Here is a 22698-nt window from a genome sequence, read left to right as displayed (position 1 = left end):
CGTAACTTGAATATTAATATATACTCTTGAGCAATCACGGTTTCAAAAGTAAAAACGATTACACTAAAGTAAATTTTCTGAAAAAAATATAAGCGGTTCATCTGAAAATACAAAAACACAAAAACTATATGTTATCAATCTTGTCTATCTTGCCATAATCTACAAACTAGCCAACGATCTTATGAAACTGTTTCTATAATTTTTGAGTTATACATATAATTAAAATTTGTCTAAAAATCACTTTATACAAATCTGTGTAGCTGTTGAATCGAGATTGGAAAAATCATTACAAAATATATGTTGAAATTTAAGTTATATCTGACGTGCTCTAAAAATTTCATTAAAATCAGTCCATAAATTACTCAGATGTTGAAGAGTTAGTTGACCATAGTGTACGGAAAATCTAAAAGGTTGCAAAATAATGGTCCAACACTGTAACTCTGTATAAAGAAAATTGAACAAAACGGCGCGACGGCAGGCCGATCGCCCGCCGAGCAAATTAATCTCAATCTCTGACTCGTCGTGATGGTGGTCGGGTCCATTTCACTTCCCATAGGGTATAATGCGCCCCCTGATGGAACTTTCCGCCACGCTGGACACCTACCGACCAAACTCGGCTGCCCTGTTCCGTGTCGCTTCCGCCGGATCCAAATCGGAGCTGATTTTGAATGAAGGTAAGTGAGTCTGCTATGGCTGTCCGCTGACGGAATAGGTAACTAACTACATATACGTATTGCTGCATTCCCGCTCGATCGTTTGTCAACGTTGAAAGCTCCAAGTTGAAAAGTCGACTGCTGTGGTTTTAAAATAAAGCTACATGACAGGGTTTAAAAATAGACTCCAAAGGACTGAGCTCTCCCTCCACAACTGCTACACATTGGTGTGCAAGTGCAGACAGAGCCGATTCGAACGAGATTTCAGCGACTAGCAATGCTTTTAGCGTGATGGTGGACAAAAATATCCACCTCATTGGGTGGGGTAAGCGCGGTGACTTGGAATGGAGATCAAACATAAATGTTCCAAACAAATCACTGCTTAGTTGCATTTTTTCATGGTGACAATACATTAGAAGCCATCATTGAACTACGGAACATTACAATTAATTATAAAATTTCATAAACTTTTATTTCTTTCCATTATTGATTCGGAATTCACGCACCGCAACAGCGCAACATATTTGCAAGGCGTTGTACGTGCAGTGCATTCATTCACGGTCTCCTTTCACTGTCGTGTAGTGCTAGTAGGACAAACCCCGACATAGTATCGGGGCGGTAGATCTTTTAGCCGTAGTGAATGGAAGTGGCAACAGCAACGACAAGCCGTTCGTTAACATGAGCTTTCGGAATCGTGTCGTGTATTAAAGTGGGGCAGTTCGTTTCATCTGACATGGAAAGAACTGCATTGACGCGTTGATCTTTTATCCGAGGGCTCGAATTATATGCTAGGATGTAGGTCAGTGGTGTAGTTTTTTACCGGCGAACTATTGACTAACATCGCAACGGGGGTGTAGCTCAAATGGTAGAGCGCTCGCTTAGCATGTGAGAGGCACCGGGATCGATACCCGGCATCTCCAACGATCTTTTTACTCACGTAGATAAAATTGTTTCGCCTAATTATTTTCGAATAATCCACAGAGAAAGATCCCGACACGAAAGATTTCGACTTGAACGGTATCTACAACTCGAAAGCGGACTGGGGTGCACAGTTCAGGGCGCCATCCACTTTGCAAACGTTCGGTGACAATGGTATCAATGGTAATCCAAATGGACTAACCAAGAAGCAGGAACTGATGGTCCGAAGTGCGATCAAGTACTGGGTGGAGAGGCACAAGCACGTCGTTCGGTGAGTAAAGAACAAATGTTTTATTAGTAAGAACCATACAAATCATCTTCCCAAACGCAAAACAAACAATAAAGCTTTTACGCTCACAACTCATTGTCCAAATTTTTTTCGGATTACACCTCAAGAAAAATTAACATGAAAAAATCGGGGATAAGTAAGATTGTTAACAATTAGTTATTATAATATTCTCTTTCCCACGATAGCTCCAGAGCTATCGATTTTCGACGAACTTGAGACAAACCCAATCAGATAAATACTATGTAAAAGTTACTGTAATATGACTCCATATTCATAAGATGGATCCAACAGTCAACTTAGTGTTTCAATACATAATAAATCTATTGATAAATAATCAAATTACTATTGAAAAATATATATATGGAACATATTCAGCCTATTTGCACAATTTGTTTTTTCAAGCGCTTTATATAAAAACTTTTTTTTTCGTGAAATAGTCGATCAAAGTTATGAGAAAGAAAGGGTTAAACACGAAATCGAATTTGTTTTCTACCGTCGTTGGGGGTGACATTGGGCCAGAAACGCGTTATATCTGATTGATTTAAAAACAATTCTCGTAATTTGACTTGAAATGTTCCTCTGAATAGGATAATTTCTCTCATGAGTGATGCACCTTTAAATGCTTAATAAATATTTGAAATTCGTCCAATTTCCGTTGGATGACAACCGTCTGAAAATTGGCCCATTCTCATCCCCTCGAGAGAGTCCAAAGTCTTGAAATGGTCCAAACTAACTAGAATTGTTTCGCAAAAAGAACAAATCAATCGAATTGCCTTTCTTTTAAATTCCTTACAGCTTCCCAACAACTGTTTATATGATGGGCAGGAGTGTGACATTATAAAATAGCATTTATCCACCACGGTGCTCCCCTGGCCGTTATTATCAGAAAAAAATCTCCATCAAATCTGTGCTCACCAGTCGTTTTCTATAGCTCCGTAAGGCATTACGAAGCCATTTTTGTATCATTATTAATATTTATAAAATAATACACCCTTGGCTGTTCCGACTAACTTTGAACTGCCCCAGAACTTATACTTCAATTGCTAAGAAATTTGTCCAAACTATAGAACTCTAGACCACTGTCAATACTTTTGTGATCATTTGTAGCATACATTACTATATTTAGATTTTTCACATATCTACAATTTTACCTTTGAGTTTCCCGGTCTTTTTGATTACACAAACACGTAAGAGCCCTTGATAAATGCAATAGTAAAAGAATTATATAAATTAATCAAACCATTCTCAACCTAACTCATGAAGAGATATACTCTGTACCTGAAATACGCTTAAGTTAAGTAAGAAACATGCGTTATTATTTTTTTTGGTTTTTTTTTTGGTTGGTAAATGGCTGGGCATGGCGTACCATTGGTACCTCGCGTACCTGAAGGAATAAAATAGACCCCTCTGTGCGGTCCTTAGCCTATTGCCCAGCAACTCCTATCCCTACCTCCTCGCGGTACTGGCCGGGGTACGAGTAACCTTAGGGAAGATCGGGTAACTAATCCCCGGTGGGAACTTTGGTCGTATGCTGACAGGGAAGGTTTCGACATCGTTGCGCTGCAGGAGGTGTGCTGAACAGGTTCGATGGTGCGAACGTTTAGTGGTAATCATACCATCTACCAGAGCTGCGGCAACACACGTGAGCTAGGAACAGCTTTCATAGTGATGGGTGATATGCAAGCAAAGGCGTATGATCGGGTGGTGGCCGATCAACGAAAGAATGTGCAAGTTGAGGCTCAAAGGCTGGTTCTTCAACGTCAGCATCATAAACGTGCATAGCCCTCACTCCGGAAGCACTGATGATGACAAGGACGCATTTTACGCGCAGCTCGAACGCGAGTACGACCGCTGCCCAAGCCACGACGTCAAGATCATCATAGGTGATTTGAACGCTCAGGTTGGCCAGGAGGAGGAGTTCAGACCGACGATTGGAAGGTTCAGCCCCCACCGGCTGACGAACGAGAACGGCCTACGACTGATAGATTTTGCCGCCTCCAAGAACATGGCCATTCGCAGCACCTACTTCCCACACAGCCTCCCGTATCGATACACCTGGAGATCACCACTGCAGACGGAATCACAAATCGACCACGTTTTGATCGATGGACGGCACTTCTCCGATATTACCGACGTCAGAACCTATCGTGGCGCTAACATCGACTCTGATCACTATCTAGTGATGGTGAAACTGCGCCAAAAACTATCCGTCATCAACAATGTACGGTACCGACGCCCGCCTCGGTATAACCTAGCGCGACTGGCCCAACCGAACGTCGCTGCCGCATACGCGCAGCATCTCGAGGTAGCGTTGCCGGAAGAGGGCGAGCTTGACGAAGCCCCTCTTGAGGACTGCTGGAGCAACATAAAAGCAGCCATCAACAACGCAGCCGAGAGCATCGTCGGGTACGTGGAAAGGAGGACATGTAACGATTGGTTCGACGAAGAATGCAGGCAGGTTTTGGAGGAGAAGGATGCAGCGCGGGCTGCAATGCTGCAGCAAGGAACGCGACAAAACGTGGAGCGATATAAAAGAAAACGGAAGCAGCAAACCCTCCTATTCCGGGACAAAAAGCGCCGCCTGGAAAAAGCGGAATGTGAAGAAATGGAACAGCTGCATCGTTCTCAAGAAACGCAAAAGTTCTACGAGAAGCTCAAAATCATGGACGAGTACAGCTTTCCCGGGAAGCTCACAAGACTAATAAGAGCAACGATGGTGTGCAGAATAGCGTGAAGATTTCGGGCGAACATTCCAGTTCGTTCGAATCCCGCCAGGGACTTCGACAGGGTGATGGACTTTCGTGCCTGCTGTTCAATATCGCGCTAGAAGGTGTCATGCGGAGAGCCGGGTTCAATAACCGAGGTACGATTTTCACAAGATCCAGCCAATTTGTTTGCTTCGCGGATGATATGGATATTATTGGGAGAAAATTTGAAACGGTGGCAGATTTGTTCACCCGCCTAAAACGCGAAGCAACAAGAGTCGGGCTAATGGTGAATGCGTCAAAAACAAAGTACATGCTGATAGGCGGAACCGAGCGCGACAGAGCCCACCTGGGAAGCAGTGTTACGATAGACGGGGATACTTTTGAGGTGGTTGATGAGTTCGTCTACCTCGGATCCTTGTTAACGGCTGATAACAACGTTAGTCGTGAAATACGGAGACGCATCATCAGTGGAAGTCGCGCCTACTATGGGCTCCAGAAGAAGCTGCGGTCGAGAAAGATTCACCCCCGCACCAAATGTACCAAAACGCTTATAAGACCGGTGGTCCTCTATGGACATGAAGCATGGACCATGCTGGAAGAGGACCTGCAAGCACTTGGAGTGTTCGAACGAAGGGTGCTTAGGACGATCTTTGGCGGAGTGCAGGAGAACGGTGTGTGGCGGCGGAGAATGAACCACGAGCTCGCTAGGCTCTTCGGCGAACCCAGTATCCAGAAGGTTGCGAAAGCCGGAAGGGTGCGCTGGGCAGGGCATGTTGCAAGACTACCGGACAACAATCCTGCAAAGATGGTGTTCGCGTCGAATCCGGTTGGCCCAAGAATGCGGGGAGCACAGCGAGCGAGGTGGCTTGATCAGGTGCAACAAGATCTGGAGAACGTGGGCCAAAATCGAGGTTGGAGAGACACAGCCTTGGACTGAGTAAATTGGCGTAACATCGTTAACGAGGTTTTATCAAATTAATTGATGTAACACCAACTAAATAAATAAATAAATAAATAAATAAATAAATAATAATGCGTTATTATTTGGTTTCATCGAATTTATAATTATAACACTTGCAGAGCTTAATGTTACATATCTTCCTTAAAAATCAAAGCTCTCTTAAGAAGATTATCTTCCCCCTGAATTACATATACCCGAATTTCATTAACCCGAGTGTTACCATCCTAAACACACTATTACGCTGAATGCTACTTATTGCCTCGAACATATTATTAACTTAAATTACATTGTCCCGTGATAATGCAATTCAAAGTACCGTCGGACGGGGCTACTTTTGACTCCAGGGGCTACTTTGGACACTCACCTTTTGTATTTATTAGCAGCGTAAATATTAATCTGAGCAATTTTGTGTCTTCAGCACTTTTATTAACCAATATATGCTCTACCACTAGGCATGATTTTTTCTTGGAACAACATCAACAATAACAGGATAAACAAGAAAACATTTCAAAAAAGCCCGAATAAATATTCACAAGGTATGAAACATTTGCTATACAAATATTGTTTGAATTTTACCCATGTCTTGGAAGCTTATTGAGAGCATCACAAAACTGTTGAATCGTCATGTTTCATGAAAATCTTGTGATTTGTTTTGCTTAAAATTGTTGTTTTATTAAAATAATTGATCAAAGGTCTTATTTTTGCGACTTTTATTTTATTATAATGTTCTGGTTTGTGTATTTTACGACTTAAAAAAAAAAAATAAATGTCTATAAAAATAAATAGACATAAAACACATATATTTCAATACGTACCAATGCCAAAATCACAGCATAATCTCTAAAAAACTATTTTTCGTCATATTTTACATGAATTTATAGTACAGAACAGTTGCATCCTTCAAATGCCTAAATTAAACTACTCTTAAGCCAGCTCTAAACTGCTAAGAAGCTAAAAGCATATTACAAAAGCAAACTTTCTTCTTTACGATCTTGCTAAACTTTACTTCATAGATTGCGTTTTTAATGAAAATTACTTACTGGTATTAAATTAGTTTTACCGGTATTAATGTGATCCTTCAATATATCGTTCATATAACAGTAAAAATAGAAAAAAAAGAGTTTTTGTACATAACCCATTTATCATCGCAGTACCTAGTAGTTACGTCTTTCGTTTATGTCAACTTGAAAATTGAGCATTCGTAACTGATAGTTCCATTTAAGAGGAAGTTAAAAATTTAAGTTTCATACTGCAAACTGAGAATAGTGAATGGCATGTATCGTTGAAATTTGTTATATATGTGTAATTAATTCTAGCTTTGCAATTTTCTACATTAAGCATATCAATGAAAAACGTTCCATAACATCCCAGTGGACGACAATTTATTGAATCAATTTGAAAGTTATAAGGAAAAATCATTTCATTAGCAAATTGTGAAAATGTCCAAAGTAGCCCCTTTTTTGTCTTGAAGGACACGCTTTTTTCGCTATTCAAGCATTTTTGTTATTTCTTGATGGATTTGCCTCATATTTTGCACATTTGTTACGTACATATACAACTCAAATATAGGCAAAAATTATCAAAATCTATCCATAATTCTAAGAGTTACAAATCCTCAAAGTTAAAGAATGTGGAAATAATGTCAAAAGAAGCCCCGTTTGACGGTACATCCGATTCTCTTTTTGTACGAATTTATTTTTTCACGGCTGTGTGAAAAATGTTTCCATACATTTTTTTTTTCGCCAAAACCTTATTTATGCATGAAACGTCGAGAAATGGTATTACTTTTTACACGGTTTTTGGGATTTTGAACTGAACACTTTTTCTGTACGGTACGCATCCCCCGTGCAAGAACAGAATCGGGTGTAATATCATTTTAGGAACTGAAACTCGCGTTGATGGTCTTCAGGTATTCTAGGTAATAGGGTATCATTTTAAAAAGCTTTTTTTCTGCTGAGAGTTCGACTGTATTTTCAATGATTGATGAAATATCGGCAACGCAGTCTTTTTTGTTAAAAACAAGTTTTATTATTTAACCCGACGTTTCGACGCTGGTATCCCCAGAAGAAGACGCCATACCAGCGTCAAAACGTCGGGTTAAATAATAAAACTCGTTTTTAACAAAAAAAGAAAAAAAAAACTAGGATGCCGATTCTTTATCAATCACACAGCGTATTAAAAATGACATTTTTGCTTGTCTCAAGAACCAAATTATGCGTCACTGGTAGATTTGGGGTTGATGAATCTAATGCCGTTCTCAGAAATATTCCAACACGTAACAATTTACAGCTACAGGTCGCCAAAGTTGAATAAAACACTGGTTTTATTGATGTTTACATAAAGTTTAAAGTATGATTTATCAAACTTTTTTTGTGATCTTATCCACCAAGCATGCAAAATAGGACTTTAGCTTTCATTTCAGACATAATTTAGTTGAAATTGCACGGTTATTTTAGATTAAATCGATTTTTTCAACATGCTTGCAGTCTCCATACAAAATTCTTCGTTTCTCTTATATGGCACAATACAATACTTTTATAAACCATCAAAAAATAACTTTTGAGCACCGATAATATTATGATATCTTATGACAAGTGTTGTTTAACACATGAAGTTTGAATTCTGTGCCGAATAAAGCAAATAAATTGCTATACAAGCTGTCAAACTTGCATGCAAGTTGTCTGCTATAGGCAAATTTTGCATTTTCAACAGCCAATATCTCAAAAACTAGACGTGCCATGATCTTTTCGAAAACGGCAATGGACTCAGCAATTCTTAGTTAAGTTTATGATATTAGAATATATTGATTATATGATATTAGAATATATTCAATTTTATTTTCCACAAAACTATTCGATTGCTATGAAAAATCGATTTTCTGCGTCATTTTATTGTTAAATAATCAATCCTAAATTTATGTACGATATTTTATTCCAAAACTTGAAACCCCTATAGTGCTTTCGGATCCCTGTTTATAATGAACATTTTCGTGAAAAGAAAGGCAATATACACTATCTTCAGTTGGCTGCTCAGATTGAGCACACGGAACGAATGTACGACATTCCCAAGAAACCCATTCCCCAGAAAAAGAAAGATTTTAGGACTGGTAAAATCCAGGTAAATAGACACCGATTCCATACAACAGCATTTAACTAGAATTAATACTAGGTGATAATAAAGTGCCAGTTAAATAAGTTTTAATTATGATTCGTGGATTTTCGGTCAACCAGCCGAGTGGAAGTTTCAACAACTACCAAAACACTAAACATAACATATGCTTTGCAATTGAATTCAATAGACAAAAAGATGTGAAATTTGCGAAAAAGTTACACACTTTCTCAGTGATAGTCGAACTCACGATTGCCTGTTCACTAGATAATTCTTCCAAACAAGAAGTACGCTTTGCGAAAGGGACTACGTGATTACTGAGTTGAAATCAAATTCATGGGTGACGCGCCCTATCTAGTAAACAGAGAGTCGTGAGTTCGATTCTCACCAAGAAGGCGTGTAACTTTTTCGCAAATTTCTTATCAATTTGTCCTTGGGCATAAAGTATCATGGTACCTGCCACACGATATACGAATGTGAAAATGGCATTTTGGCAAAGAAAGCTCTCAGTTAATAACTGTGAAAGTGCTCATAAGAACACTAAGCTGAGAAGCAGGCTCTGTCCCAGTGAGGACGTTATGCCAAGGAGGAGAAGAAGAACTTTAAAGCTTGATCAATATGGGTGCACTAAGGCGCACTAGGCTTTGATATTTTGTAGTTATTAGGCCTGAGAAGCAGGCTCTGTCCTAGTGAGGACGTAATGCAAAGAAGAAGAAGAAGTTTCTTTGTTTTATTCCCGAACTAAACTGAATGAAAGGAACACGTATACACGCAATGCCATAAGCATTGTAACTCATACGTATAATTTACGCAAAGCCATTTCTTCCTACATTAAAAAGTTCTATTCAATATAAAGTTCCCCGATCCATCATGATCAACCATTCACACATCCTGCTTTCCCACGAGCGGAAGGAAACAACGGAATCGACGGGTAGCATGAAAAGCACAAAAAGGTCAACGCAACAAATCTTTCAACAGTTCCCCGGCACCCCATAATTTATCCAGCACAAGTATTCAATTTTCCGCTTCACGAGAATAATGGCTCTTCATGGTGACACATTGTGCTTGCCATTGAGTTCGTAGGCGGTCCTGTAAGTCGGTCTGTTGGTCGCCGGCTGCTACCTTGACAGTACCTACAGAATAAAAACGAAACTTTCTAGCTTAACCACCCCTTCACTTGCTGTGCGCCCCCCTTTTTTCGACCGACCAGAAGTCTTCTCCACAACGTTTTCATGGTAAAAAGACGGCACCAACAGGAAGATCCTGTCAAGAAGCTAGAACCATATTCTGTGGATGGAAGCTTCACAAAAGACGGGCGCTACGGATGCGGGTTTTGGGTTGGGTTTCAATGAAATGACGGATCGGGAAAACAACGCTATCACATGAATAGAAGAAGGGAGAAGTTTACAAAATGTGTGTTCAGTTGAAATTATAATATTGTTTTCAGTGCGTATCGTACCTTCGTACTGTGTGTACACGAATTCTCTTTGCATCTTCTTCATCTTCTTCTTGGCATTACGTCCTCACTGGGACAGATTCTGCTTCTCAGATTAGTGTTCTTATGAGCACTTCGATGGTTATTAACTGAGAGCTTTCTTTGCCAAATTTGCTATTTTCGCATTCGTATACACTACCCGCCATAAGTATGGAATCGCATCATCTAGTATTGCAACACCTCAATTGAATATTGCAGCACCCCCCAAAAAGTTTAGCATCACCCGTAAGCTATTACACTAATGACGCAATATCTTGGAAACCTTACTTTCTAGAAAGCTGCGGTCTTCAGCAAAGTTGTTCAGAAGCCTTACGGCGTTCATCAGCTGAAATTTTTAATACGCCATTTTGCCGCTACGTGGCGCTAGTGTGCATGTAAATTGGTCATATTTTAGACAGCTCTAGCTCATGAACCTGACCACTTAGAATGTTCGTGTCTTCAGCAAAGTTGTTCAGAAGCTCAAAAGCAATCTGAGGCAGCACTGATTGGTTAGCAGTTTTGCCGCTACGTGGCGCTAGTGTGCATGTCATTTGATCATATTCTAGCAGGCTCTAGCTCATGAACCTGACCACTTAGATTGTTCGTGTCTTCAGCAAAGTTGTTCAGAAGCTTAAAAGCAATGTGAGGCAGCACTGATTGGTTAGCAATTTTGCCGCTATGTAGTGCTAGCGTACAGCTGAGAGAGGAGACAGCTTACTGACAGTTGGCATGTTATCTTGCCTTCTTAGACTTCTTTCTTTAGTTCTTGGGTTGTGCACAACGGTCTAATGATCTTATCATTCACTCATTGTTGTTCAATGTGAAAAAGGTATGAATAAAAAAATCAATAGCAGTTTGCCAACACTCGACTATATTTAAGTATTCAACTTTTTAAAATGTGCAGTCATCGAAAAACACCTAGAAAGTTTAATTACCTTTACCTCAATTCTGACGGTATTTTACGCTTTGCTCTTCAAACGTGTGGTTTTCGATTGTCAGTTAATGACAGGTTCCCTTGTCTTTTGGGAACTCGCAATCTTAGCCATCTGTCTCTTCTCTCTCAGATGTGCAGGTAGATTTGGTTATATTTTCGCGGGCTCTAGCACATGATCTTGACCACCTAGAATGTTCGTTTCTTCAGCAAATATTTAGAAGAAGGCATTTTCTACGAAACTGTTTACTAAGACAAAATTCAAAACATTGTGGAATATAATACAGTGAGGACCCGATTTTGTCAGCCCCTCGATGAATTTTAGGCTGACAAAATGGGGAACCTGACAAAATCGGGTCATTTTATTATGTTCCTGTTTTTCAAATTTCGACGTGTTAATGATTGCTTGTGAACCGCGTCAAGAACTTGCATGGACTTTTAAGAGTTCATTAAAAAATTACGTAACGCAAAATTTGTCAATTTTAGACCCATTTTTACCTCCACGTAACAACTTTTGTATAGAAAATTTTAAATTTTTCTTTGAACCGTAACACTATGTAAGACCCCCTCCCTCCCCTGTTGCGTTACGTAATATTTGAACGGTTCCTAAGGGGTCGATGACCATTGGCGTAGCCAGGTTTTTTCATCAGGGGGGGGGGGGCTTGAGAAGATCGAATCTTAACATTTCATTCACGATTTTCACGACAAAACGATCATTATACATTACTCTCTTTTTGCATGAAACATAAAACTATACAAGATACCCACCGTATTTTTTTCATAGTAAGCTAAGTAAAATCCTAAACGCGTCTTATTTCAATGTTGAGTGACGGGTCTATTTAAAGTCTTGCAGATTTACCTATTGGAAAAATTCCAAAGATTCGATTCGTTGTGGTTCCTTTGATCGGCAATTTTGCTTTGTCCAGTAAAACAAATGGAATCAACCTGAGTTCCTAGTTATACATGATCGATGAATTTTCTAAAAATTTCTCACAGAACACAGAAATTCCTAAAGAGGTTCATATTAAAATTCCTCTTGATTTAAAAACTCCTTCGAAATACATAGCGTAAATAATTGCCTCGAAGCTCTTCTTGGAATTCATTTTAGTATAATTCAAAGAATGTTTCATACGGAGTTTTCACATAATTTTTCCTAAACATTGTTTTAAAACTCAATGTTTGGAAATGGAATGTGTGTAAAAATATTTCTTACTGTATGAAAACCAAGAAATTTTCTTTAGTTTAGCGCAGAAGTATTCATAAATTACATCACATGAAGTTGTGAATAAATCTCATAAATTATTCCTATACCTAAGGGATGATTTAATGCTTCAAAATGATTTTGGTGAAATTCCTAGTCAAGTTCCTGAAAATCTCGTGAGCAAATTTTGTAGTTTCTCTCGAGACATACTGAAGATAAAAATGGAATGAATTCAACAAGGACTAAAAGAAGATAATTATTGAAGTAATTACTTGAAAAATAAAAATATTCTATTAGAATTTTGAGTGAAGTTTGTGGTCGAGTTCAAGTTCAAGCAAAAATCAATTTTAATTTAGACGCAAAACCCTTTCGGTGTACCCAGTATGTTTCTGGAACAATTTATGAAATTATTGTTAAGAAATTTTTGAAAGAAAAGTTTCAACAGGAATCCATAGATTAATTTTTGAAATAGTATTGAGAGAAATTCTCGGAGTAATTCATGAATGAACCTTCACACATGTTTTTTTTTTGTCATAAACTCGGCTGTATGAATCCCGTTTTTTTAATTTTAAGAATGATTTAACTAGCAAGTTGCTAAGTAACGAAACACAGTTTTATGATACTTGAGATCGCTGTGCATAACTCGTTTAATATTTAGCATATTACATTGAGTTTTTATGGAAGAATTTTTAGAATCACCTCTAGAAAATACCTTTATATCTTGTTGAGGAATCTCTGGAGAAATTCGAGGTACAGCCAGGAACGATTTATAGAATAATTTCAGGAATAATTGGAGAAACACGTTGGAGAAATATCTGGAGGATTATGAATGATATCTCGAGTGGAATTCCTGTGGGAAATACGAGGAGTCCGATTACTCTAATGATAATATTCTGCTGACAATAAATTTTGTAGAACCTTTTTGAGTTTCCCAACAGATTTGATATACCCTTCGAAAAATTTATGGCAAGAAGTTTTTCAAAAAGCTGATTGTTTGGAATACTCCATAAGTTTTCCAATCTATCATCATGCAACAATTATATAAATATGAGTGCTGGAGACAATCTTTTAAAAATACAAACACATGATGAATTCCCGTAATATTGTTTTTAGCATCGTCCAAAGGGGAGGAGGCATTCCCATTGCCCCCTCTGGCTATGCCCATGCGTGCATGACATTAAACATCATCATCATTTTTAATGAAAATATGGTAGAACATGGCGAAAACAATTTTTTGATAAATTCAAAACAAGCCGACAAAATCGGGTCAAAAAGCTGACAAAATCGGGGGTAGACATCGGGGGCAGACAAAATCGGGGGCTGACAATATCGGGTCAGTACTGTATAATTGTTTACTATGTGTTAAAATAATACAAAATTTGACATTTTTTGTTAAAATAGGCTATATTTAATGCCTTAAGGAATCGTACACAGTTTTAATTTAAAGTTATTTCCAACATTCAGTTCAAGGTTCGGATCCATCATTTCGCTAAAAGCAGAGCCACCCTCATCAAAAATGCTAACCAATCAGTGCCGTCTCCGATTGCTTTTAAGCTTCTGACCAACTTTGCTGAAGACACGAACATTCTAAGTGGTCAGGTTCATGAGCCAGAGCCGTCTAAAATATGACCAATTTACATGCACACTAGCGCCACGTAGCGGCAAAACTGCTAACCAATCAGTGCTGCCTCAGATTGCTTTTAAGCTTCTGAACAACTTTGCTGAAGACACGAACATTCTAAGTGGTCAGGTTCATGAGCTAGAGCCGTCTAAAATATGACCAATTTACATGCACACTAGCGCCACGTAGCGGCAAAACTGCTAACCAATCAGTGCTGCCTCAGATTGCTTTTAAGCTTCTGAACAACTTTGCTGAAGACACGAACATTCTAAGTGGTCAGGTTCATGAGCTAGAGCCGTCTAAAATATGACCAATTTACATGCACACTAGCGCCACGTAGCGGCAAAACTGCTTACCAATCAGTGCTGCCTCAGATTGCTTTTAAGCTTCTGAACAACTTTGCTGAAGACACGAGCATTCTAAGTGGTCAGGTTCATGAGCTAGAGCCGTCTAAAATATGACCAATTTACATGCACACTAGCGCCACGTAGCGGCAAAACTGCTAACCAATCAGTGCTGCCTCAGATTGCTTTTAAGCTTCTGAACAACTTTGCTGAAGACACGAACATTCTAAGTGGTCAGGTTCATGAGCTAGAGCCGTCTAAAATATGACCAATTTACATGCACACTAGCGCCACGTAGCGGCAAAACTGCTAACCAATCAGTGCTGCCTCAGATTGCTTTTAAGCTTCTGAACAACTTTGCTGAAAACATGAACATTCTAAGTTGTCAGGTTCATGAGCTAGAGCCGTCTAAAATATGACCAATTTACATGCACACTAGCGCCACGTAGCGGCAAAACTGCTAACCAATCAGTGCTGCCTCAGATTGCTTTTAAGCTTCTGAACAACTTTGCTGAAGACACGAACATTCTAAGTGGTCAGGTTCATGAGCTAGAGCCGTCTAAAATATGACCAATTTACATGCACACTAGCGCCACGTAGCGGCAAAACTGCTAACCAATCAGTGCTGCCTCAGATTGCTTTTAAGCTTCTGAACAACTTTGCTGAAGACACGAACATTCTAAGTGGTCAGGTTCATGAGCTAGAGCCGTCTAAAATATGACCAATTTACATGCACACTAGCGCCACGTAGCGGCAAAACTGCTAACCAATCAGTGCTGCCTCAGATTGCTTTTAAGCTTCTGAACAACTTTGCTGAAAACATGAACATTCTAAGTTGTCAGGTTCATGAGCTAGAGCCGTCTAAAATATGACCAATTTACATGCACACTAGCGCCACGTAGCGGCAAAATTGCTAACCAATCAGTGCTGTTTCACATTGCTTTTAAGCTTTTGAACAACTTTGCTGAAGACACGAACATTCTAAGTGGTCAGGTTCATGAGCCAGAGCCGTCTAAAATATGACCAAATTACATGCACACTAGCGCCACGTAGCGGCAAAACTGCTAACCAATCAGTGCTGCCTCAGATTGCTTTTAAGCTTCTGAACAACTTTGCTGAAGACACGAACATTCTAAGTGGTCAGGTTCATGAGCTAGAGCCGTCTAAAATATGACCAATTTACATGCACACTAGCGCCACGTAGCGGCAAAACTGCTTACCAATCAGTGCTGCCTCAGATTGCTTTTAAGCTTCTGAACAACTTTGCTGAAGACACGAACATTCTAAGTGGTCAGGTTCATGAGCTAGAGCCGTCTAAAATATGACCAATTTACATGCACACTAGCGCCACGTAGCGGCAAAACTGCTAACCAATCAGTGCTGCCTCGGATTGCTTTTAAGCTTCTGAACAACTTTGCTGAAGACACGAACATTCTAAGTGGTCAGGTTCATGAGCTAGAGCCGTCTAAAATATGACCAATTTACATGCACACTAGCGCCACGTAGCGGCAAAACTGCTAACCAATCAGTGCTGCCTCAGATTGCTTTTAAGCTTCTGAACAACTTTGCTGAAAACATGAACATTCTAAGTTGTCAGGTTCATGAGCTAGAGCCGTCTAAAATATGACCAATTTACATGCACACTAGCGCCACGTAGCGGCAAAACTGCTAACCAATCAGTGCTGCCTCAGATTGCTTTTAAGCTTCTGAACAACTTTGCTGAAGACACGAACATTCTAAGTGGTCAGGTTCATGAGCTAGAGCCGTCTAAAATATGACCAATTTACATGCACACTAGCGCCACGTAGCGGCAAAACTGCTAACCAATCAGTGCTGCCTCAGATTGCTTTTAAGCTTCTGAACAACTTTGCTGAAGACACGAACATTCTAAGTGGTCAGGTTCATGAGCTAGAGCCGTCTAAAATATGACCAATTTACATGCACACTAGCGCCACGTAGCGGCAAAACTGCTAACCAATCAGTGCTGCCTCAGATTGCTTTTAAGCTTCTGAACAACTTTGCTGAAAACATGAACATTCTAAGTTGTCAGGTTCATGAGCTAGAGCCGTCTAAAATATGACCAATTTACATGCACACTAGCGCCACGTAGCGGCAAAATTGCTAACCAATCAGTGCTGTTTCACATTGCTTTTAAGCTTTTGAACAACTTTGCTGAAGACACGAACATTCTAAGTGGTCAGGTTCATGAGCCAGAGCCGTCTAAAATATGACCAAATTACATGCACACTAGCGCCACGTAGCGGCAAAATGGCGCATTAAAAATGTCAGCTGATGAACGCCGTAAGGCTTCTGAACAACTTTGCTGAAGACCGCAGCTTTCTAGAAAGTAAGGTTTCCAAGATATTGCGTCATTAGTGTAATAGCTTACGGGTGATGCTAAACTTTTTGGGGTGCTGCAATATTCAATTGAGGTGTTGCAATACTAGATGATGCGATTCCATACTTATGGCGGGTAGTGTATATCGTGTGTTAGGTACGGTGATACTCTATGTCCAGGGAAGTCAAGGAAATTTCCATTACGAAAAGATCCTGATTTCCAGTAATTTTCTAAGGTATTATTTTAATTGTATTTTCCCCTAAACTATCCTAGGATTTCCTCCAGATATTTTTTTACTATTCCTTCAACCGAGTTCTCCAGTTGTTACTCTAGGAGATTACTTACTTATTTGGCTTTAAATCAATTATCTTGATAAAGCCTCGCCAACAATATTTCGCCAATTCACTCGGTTCATGGCCGCTTCTCTCCATCCCCGACTGTGCCCCACGCTCTCCAGGTCCTGGTGCACCTGGTCAATCCACCTAGCTCGCTGCGCCCCACGGCTTCTTGTTCCGACCGGATTCGTAACGATCATCATCTTTACAGGGTTGTTGTCCGGCATTCTTGCAACATGCCCTGCCCAGCGTATCCTTCCAGCTTTATGCACCTTCACGATACTGGGTTCACCGTAGAGCTGAGCGAGCTCGTGGTTCATCCTTCGCCGCCACACGCCGTTCTCCTGCACGCCGCCGAAGATCGTCCTTAGCACTCGGCGTTCGAAAACCCCAAGGGCTTGCAAGTCCTCTTCGAGCATAGTCCACGTCTAATGCCCATATAGAACTACCGGTCTTATGAGCACCGGTCGTGCATTTGATGCGGGGGTGAATCTTTCTTGACCGCAGTTTCTTTTGGAGCCTATAGTATGCACGACTTCCACTTATGATGTTCCTCCGTATTTCATGGCTAACGTTATTGTTATTAGGATCCGAGGTAGACGAACTCGTCCACCACCTCGAAGGTATCCCCGTCTATCGTAACACTGCTTCCTAGGCGGGCCCTGTCGCGCTCAGTTACGCCAACCAGCATGTACTTTGTTTTCTACGCATTCACCATTAGCCCGACTCTTGTTGCTTCACGTTTAAGGTGGGTGAATAAATCTGCCACCGTTTCAAATTTTCTCCCAATAATATCCATGTCGTCCGCAAAGCAAACAAATTGTCCGGATCTTGTGAAAATCGTGCCTCGACTGTTAAGTCCGGCTCTCCGCATGACACCTTCAAGAGCAAAATTGAACAACAGGCACGAAAGTCCGTCGACCTGTCGTAGTCCCCGCCGAGACTCAAACGAACTGTAGTGTTCGCCCGAGATCTTCACGCAGTTTTGCTCACTGTCCATCGTTGCTCTGATCAATCTTGTGAGCTTCCCGGGAAAGCAGTTCTCGTCCTTGATTTTCCATAGCTCTACGTGGACGATACTATCGTATACCGCCTTGAAATCGATCAACAAATGAGGCGTAGGGACCTGGTACTCATGGCATTTCTGGAGGATTTGCCGCACGGAAAAGATCTGGTCCGTTGTCGAGCGGCCGTCGATGAAACCTGCTTGATAACTTCCCACAAACTCGTTTGCTATAGGTGATTGATGACGGAAGAGAATCTGGGATATCACTTTGTAGGCGGCGTTTAGAATGGTGATTATACGATAATTTTCACACTCCAGTTTGTCGCCCTTTTTGTAGATATGGCATATAACGCCTTGCTTCCACTCCTCCAGTAGCTATTTTGTTTTCCAGATTCTGACTATCAGTCGATGCAGACAAGCGGCCAACCTGTCCGACCCATCTTGATGAGTTCGGCTATGAAACCACGCGGCACGAAGCCTTTGCGGGATGTGTTGAGCTTCTGATAGAACTTCCGCGTTTCTTGAGAACGATACAGCAACTCCATCTCTTGGCATTCCATCTCTTCCAGGCGGCACTTTTTGTCCCGGAATAGGTGGGTTTGCTGTTTCCGCTTCAGTCTGTATCGTTCCACGTTTTGTCGCGTACCATGCTGCATTCTTCTCGTCTAAAGTCTCCTGGCACTCCTCGTAGAATCAATCATTTCTTGAGCTCCGTTCCACATATCCGACAATGCTTTAGGCAGCGTCGTTAACGGCTGCTTTGACTGTCCTCCAGCACTCTTCAAAAGGGGCCCTATCGAGCTCGCCCTCACCCGGCAACGCTGCCTCAAGATGCTGCGCGTACGCATTGGCGAAATCCGGTTGTTTCAGTCGCGCTAGCTTGTACCGAGGCGGGCGTCGGTACCGTACATCGTTGATGAAGGATAGTTTTGGGCGCAGTTCCACCATCACCAGGTAGTGGTCGGAGTCAATGTTAGCGCCACGATAGGTTCTGACGTCGGTTATGTCGGAGAAGTGCCGTCCATCGAGCAAATCGTGGTCGATTTGCGATTCTGTCTGCTGAGGAGATCTCCAGGTGTACCGATACGGGAGGCTGTGCTGGAAATAGGTGCTACGAATGGCCATATTCTTGGAGGCGGCAAAATCTATCAGTCGTAGGCCGTTCTAGTTCGGCAGCCGGTGGGCGCTGAACTTTCCAATCGGCGGTCTGAACTCCTCCTCCTGAGCATTCAAATCTCCTATGATGATCTTGACGTCATGGTTTGGGCAACGGTCGTACTCGCGTTCGAGCTGCGCGTAAAATGCGTCCTTGTCATCATCAATGCTTCCGGAGTGTGGGCTGTGCACGTTGATAACGCTGAAGTTAAGGAATCGGCCATTGATTCTTAACTTGCACATTCGTTCATTGATCGGCCACCTCCAGATCACGCGCCTTTGCATATCACTATGCCTTTGCATCACTATGAAAGCTGCTCCAAACTCGTGTGTGTTGCCGCAGTTCTGGTAGATGGTATGATTACCTCTAACATTTGCAGCATTGCTCCTGTCCAGCACACCTCCTGCAGCGCTACGATACCGAAACCGCGGGTCTTCAGTATATCGGAGAGTATGCGAGTACTTCCAATGAAGTTGAGAGATTTGCAGTTCCACGTACCGAGTTTCCAATCGCTAGTCCATTTTCGTCGCTGTGGTCTTTGCCGATTGTTCCTGTCCGTATTATCTCGTTGACGTTCCTGCGCTGATGTGTTTTTACGGTTGGCTTGCAGGGCCTGACACCAACCCCCTAGATTTCCGGAGGACCATTCCCCCTAAATGTTTGGAGGACCATAGTGCGCAGTTTAGCTTAGAGTCCTTCTCTGGCACTCGGACGATGCTCAGCCGCCACTGACATGGGGAAGAGACGCTGTTGTGAGCCTCTCCTTATATGAGACGCAAAAGCAAAAGCAAACCCCAATTCCCTGTTAACATAGGACCAACGTTCCCACCGGGAGTTGGTTACCCGATCTTCCCCAAGGTTACTCGTATTCCGGCCAGTACCACGAGGAGGTAGGGATAGGAGTTGCTGGGCAATAGGCTAAGGACCGCACAAAGGGGTCTATTTTATTCCTGCAGGTACGCGAGGTACCAATGGCTGACATGTGTTCTAGGTGGAACCACTGTGCAATGGCTGAAGTAGTACAAGTTGGTGTAAAATTTTCTAATAAAATTGTTATCGGATTACGTTTCTCTAATGGTTCGAGTGCTGCGAGCGGGTCTGGCGGAGTGACGTTGGTGGCCAGATCCGAAAATCCACGGGGACAATCATCAAAATTCGCCGGTAAGTGCTACCACTGCACAATGGTCCAGATAGCAAGTTTACGCGGACATGAACTTTTCGACGTCATTTTGTGGTTTTAGAGTATAGGTTGCTTCCCAGAAGTGTCTCGAAATTAGTTGTACTACAATTCGTACGAAAGGGATTTTTTTTCTGCACTAATCGCAATAGTGTCCTATACGCCAACTTTTGTATGTTAATAGATAGCAAGTTGGTATATTCAGCAAAGTTGTAGCATATTAATTAATATTAATACAAAAAACTTTGTAGAACAAACTTTTTCTCTATCTCTTACACTTTCTGAGATAATTGACTTTATATATGGAAAAAAAATGAAGAAAATCATTTTTTCACTCGTAAGTCATTTATTTACAAATTTTAGCAGCCTACTATGTTCTACAAAGTTTTTGGTACTGTTATATTCTACAACTTTGGTGAATATACCATAGTTGTATTTCTTCTCGTTTTCTTATTGTTTTCTTCTTCTTCTTCCTGACGTAACGTCCCAAAGAAGATTTTAATTTAAAATCATGCCGTATTAAAAGTCTTCTTCTTCTTTCTGGCGTTACGTACCCACTGAGACAGAGCCTGCTTCTCAGCTTAGTGTTCTTATGAGCACTTCCACAGTTATTAACTGAGAGCTTACGACCCTCAGCTTGGTCATGCTGAATAGCTGCGCGTTTACCGCTACGGCTATATGGGCGTATTAAAAGTCATAAATGGTAATATGTTGCAAGAGTTGAGAGGCATTCAATTTATTTATCTTGAGACTTTGATTTATGTATAGCAGTAATTATTACAGTAGTTAAAGTCGTATTGAAATCATTCATAGTGACCATGTCAAAAAAATACAATTGTGATTGCTACTCACATCAGATCCAGTGATCTCACTGACAAATCGTCGAATCGCTCAGAAGCATTCGGAATTGCACGAAGAAGCGCAAGAATTATTGAAAAAGTTTTGAAAATTATGCTTTTTAACAAATATAGTACACTCTACAAAATCTAAACAGGTGTTGATTATTGCATGCTGAATCGCGGCGGCCATGACTTTTGTGTCATTGAAAATAGTCTTAAAAATATATATAAACATAATATATTCACCAAATTTCACTCAAATACTCTTTAAGGGGTGTAGAGCCACGGTGTGACAGGTAGGTTCATTTTCAAGTGCATCTTTGCGAGTTATTTGGCCTGTAATACGGTATGATTTTAAATTAATATCTCCTACAATAAGAAAACCAGAAGAAACACAACTGTGGTATAATCACCAAAGTTGTAGAATATAATAGTACCAAAAACATTGTAGAACATAGTAGGCTGCTAAAATTTGTAAATAAATGACTTATGAGTGAAAAAATGATTTTCTTCATTATTTTTATATAAAAAGTCAATTATCTCAAAAAGTATAAGTTGTAGGGAAAAAGTTTGTTCTACAAAGCTTTTTGTATTAAAATATGCTACAACTTTGCTGAATATACCAACTTGCTATCTATTAACATAAAAAAGTTGGCGAATAGGACATTATTGCGATTAGTGCAGAAAAAAATCGCTTTCGTTCGAATTGTAGTACAACTAATTTCGAGACACTTCTGGGAAGCAACCTATACTCTAATACCACAAAATGACGTCGAAAAGTTCATGTCCGCGTAAACTTGCTATCTGGACCACTGTGCACTGTGGAGAGATCAGCCTGCTCGAAAGTTGCAAATTGTTCCAATCAGGTTCTAGTAGCAAATATTCTTATCGACAAGGAGGTAGCGGTTGTGCAGTAGCCTGGGACACGCTTATATGAAAAATTTAGATTCTCGCTCCAGTCCACTTTTTGGATTGCATTTAGGTCCCATAACAACTGTGCAAAATTTCAGCCCAATCGGAGAAACTATATTTTAGCGCCAGCCGTTCAAAGTTTGTATGGGGTTTACTATGGGAAAACTTACGTTTGCAAAGAAAAATCGTCAGAGGTCGCCCATTGACCTCTATAAAAAATCTATACACTATTGCCTGGTCATCATAAAAGGTGTCAACTGTGGCAATGTCGTCTACCGAAGCCGAGTACAATGCCATGAGTTCCTGCGTGAGCGAGACGATTTGGCTGACCGGTTTCCAGTGCCGCTCTATTAAGACAACCAAGAAGCGATTGCGATGGCGGAACGAGAGGAAACGAGACGAGCCAAACACATAGTTTTTCTGAATTAAAAAAAAAAACAATTATTTGAAAATAAAATTTCTTAATTGGAACAAAAGTACTTATCTTAAATAAAAAATACTTAAAAAGCCAATTGATAAAAACAAATTATACCTTATGAATTGCGAGAAAGTTATACAAATTTAAAGCGCGAACAATTTTAATGTAGGAATCAATAGTCCAATTTAAAATAAAGCTACTCAGGATTTCGATAGAATCCTCAAACAATACAACTTTGTTGACAATTCCTGGTAGACTTATTTGGAAGAAGTGAGAACTATTATTAAAAAATTCAAAAATATGAAAGCC

General features: G+C 40.6%; 1 protein-coding gene across 1 annotated transcript in view; it reads left to right on the top strand.

Annotated features, from left to right (window-relative positions):
* LOC5567058 (odorant receptor coreceptor) overlaps positions 1-22698 on the top strand; it is a 64899-nt gene that overhangs the window by 29904 nt on the left and 12297 nt on the right. Inside the window, exons 5-6 of the mRNA XM_021851217.1 lie at positions 557-674; positions 1635-1842. Of these exons, the coding sequence (XP_021706909.1) occupies positions 557-674; positions 1635-1842 (326 nt within the window). The remainder of the gene's footprint in view (positions 1-556; positions 675-1634; positions 1843-22698) is intronic.

Source organism: Aedes aegypti, chromosome 3 (assembly GCF_002204515.2).
Source record: "Aedes aegypti strain LVP_AGWG chromosome 3, AaegL5.0 Primary Assembly, whole genome shotgun sequence".
Classification (NCBI taxonomy): domain Eukaryota; kingdom Metazoa; phylum Arthropoda; class Insecta; order Diptera; family Culicidae; genus Aedes; species Aedes aegypti.
Note: the sequence above shows the minus strand (reverse complement) of the source record. Positions and strands in the feature narration are given on the sequence as shown.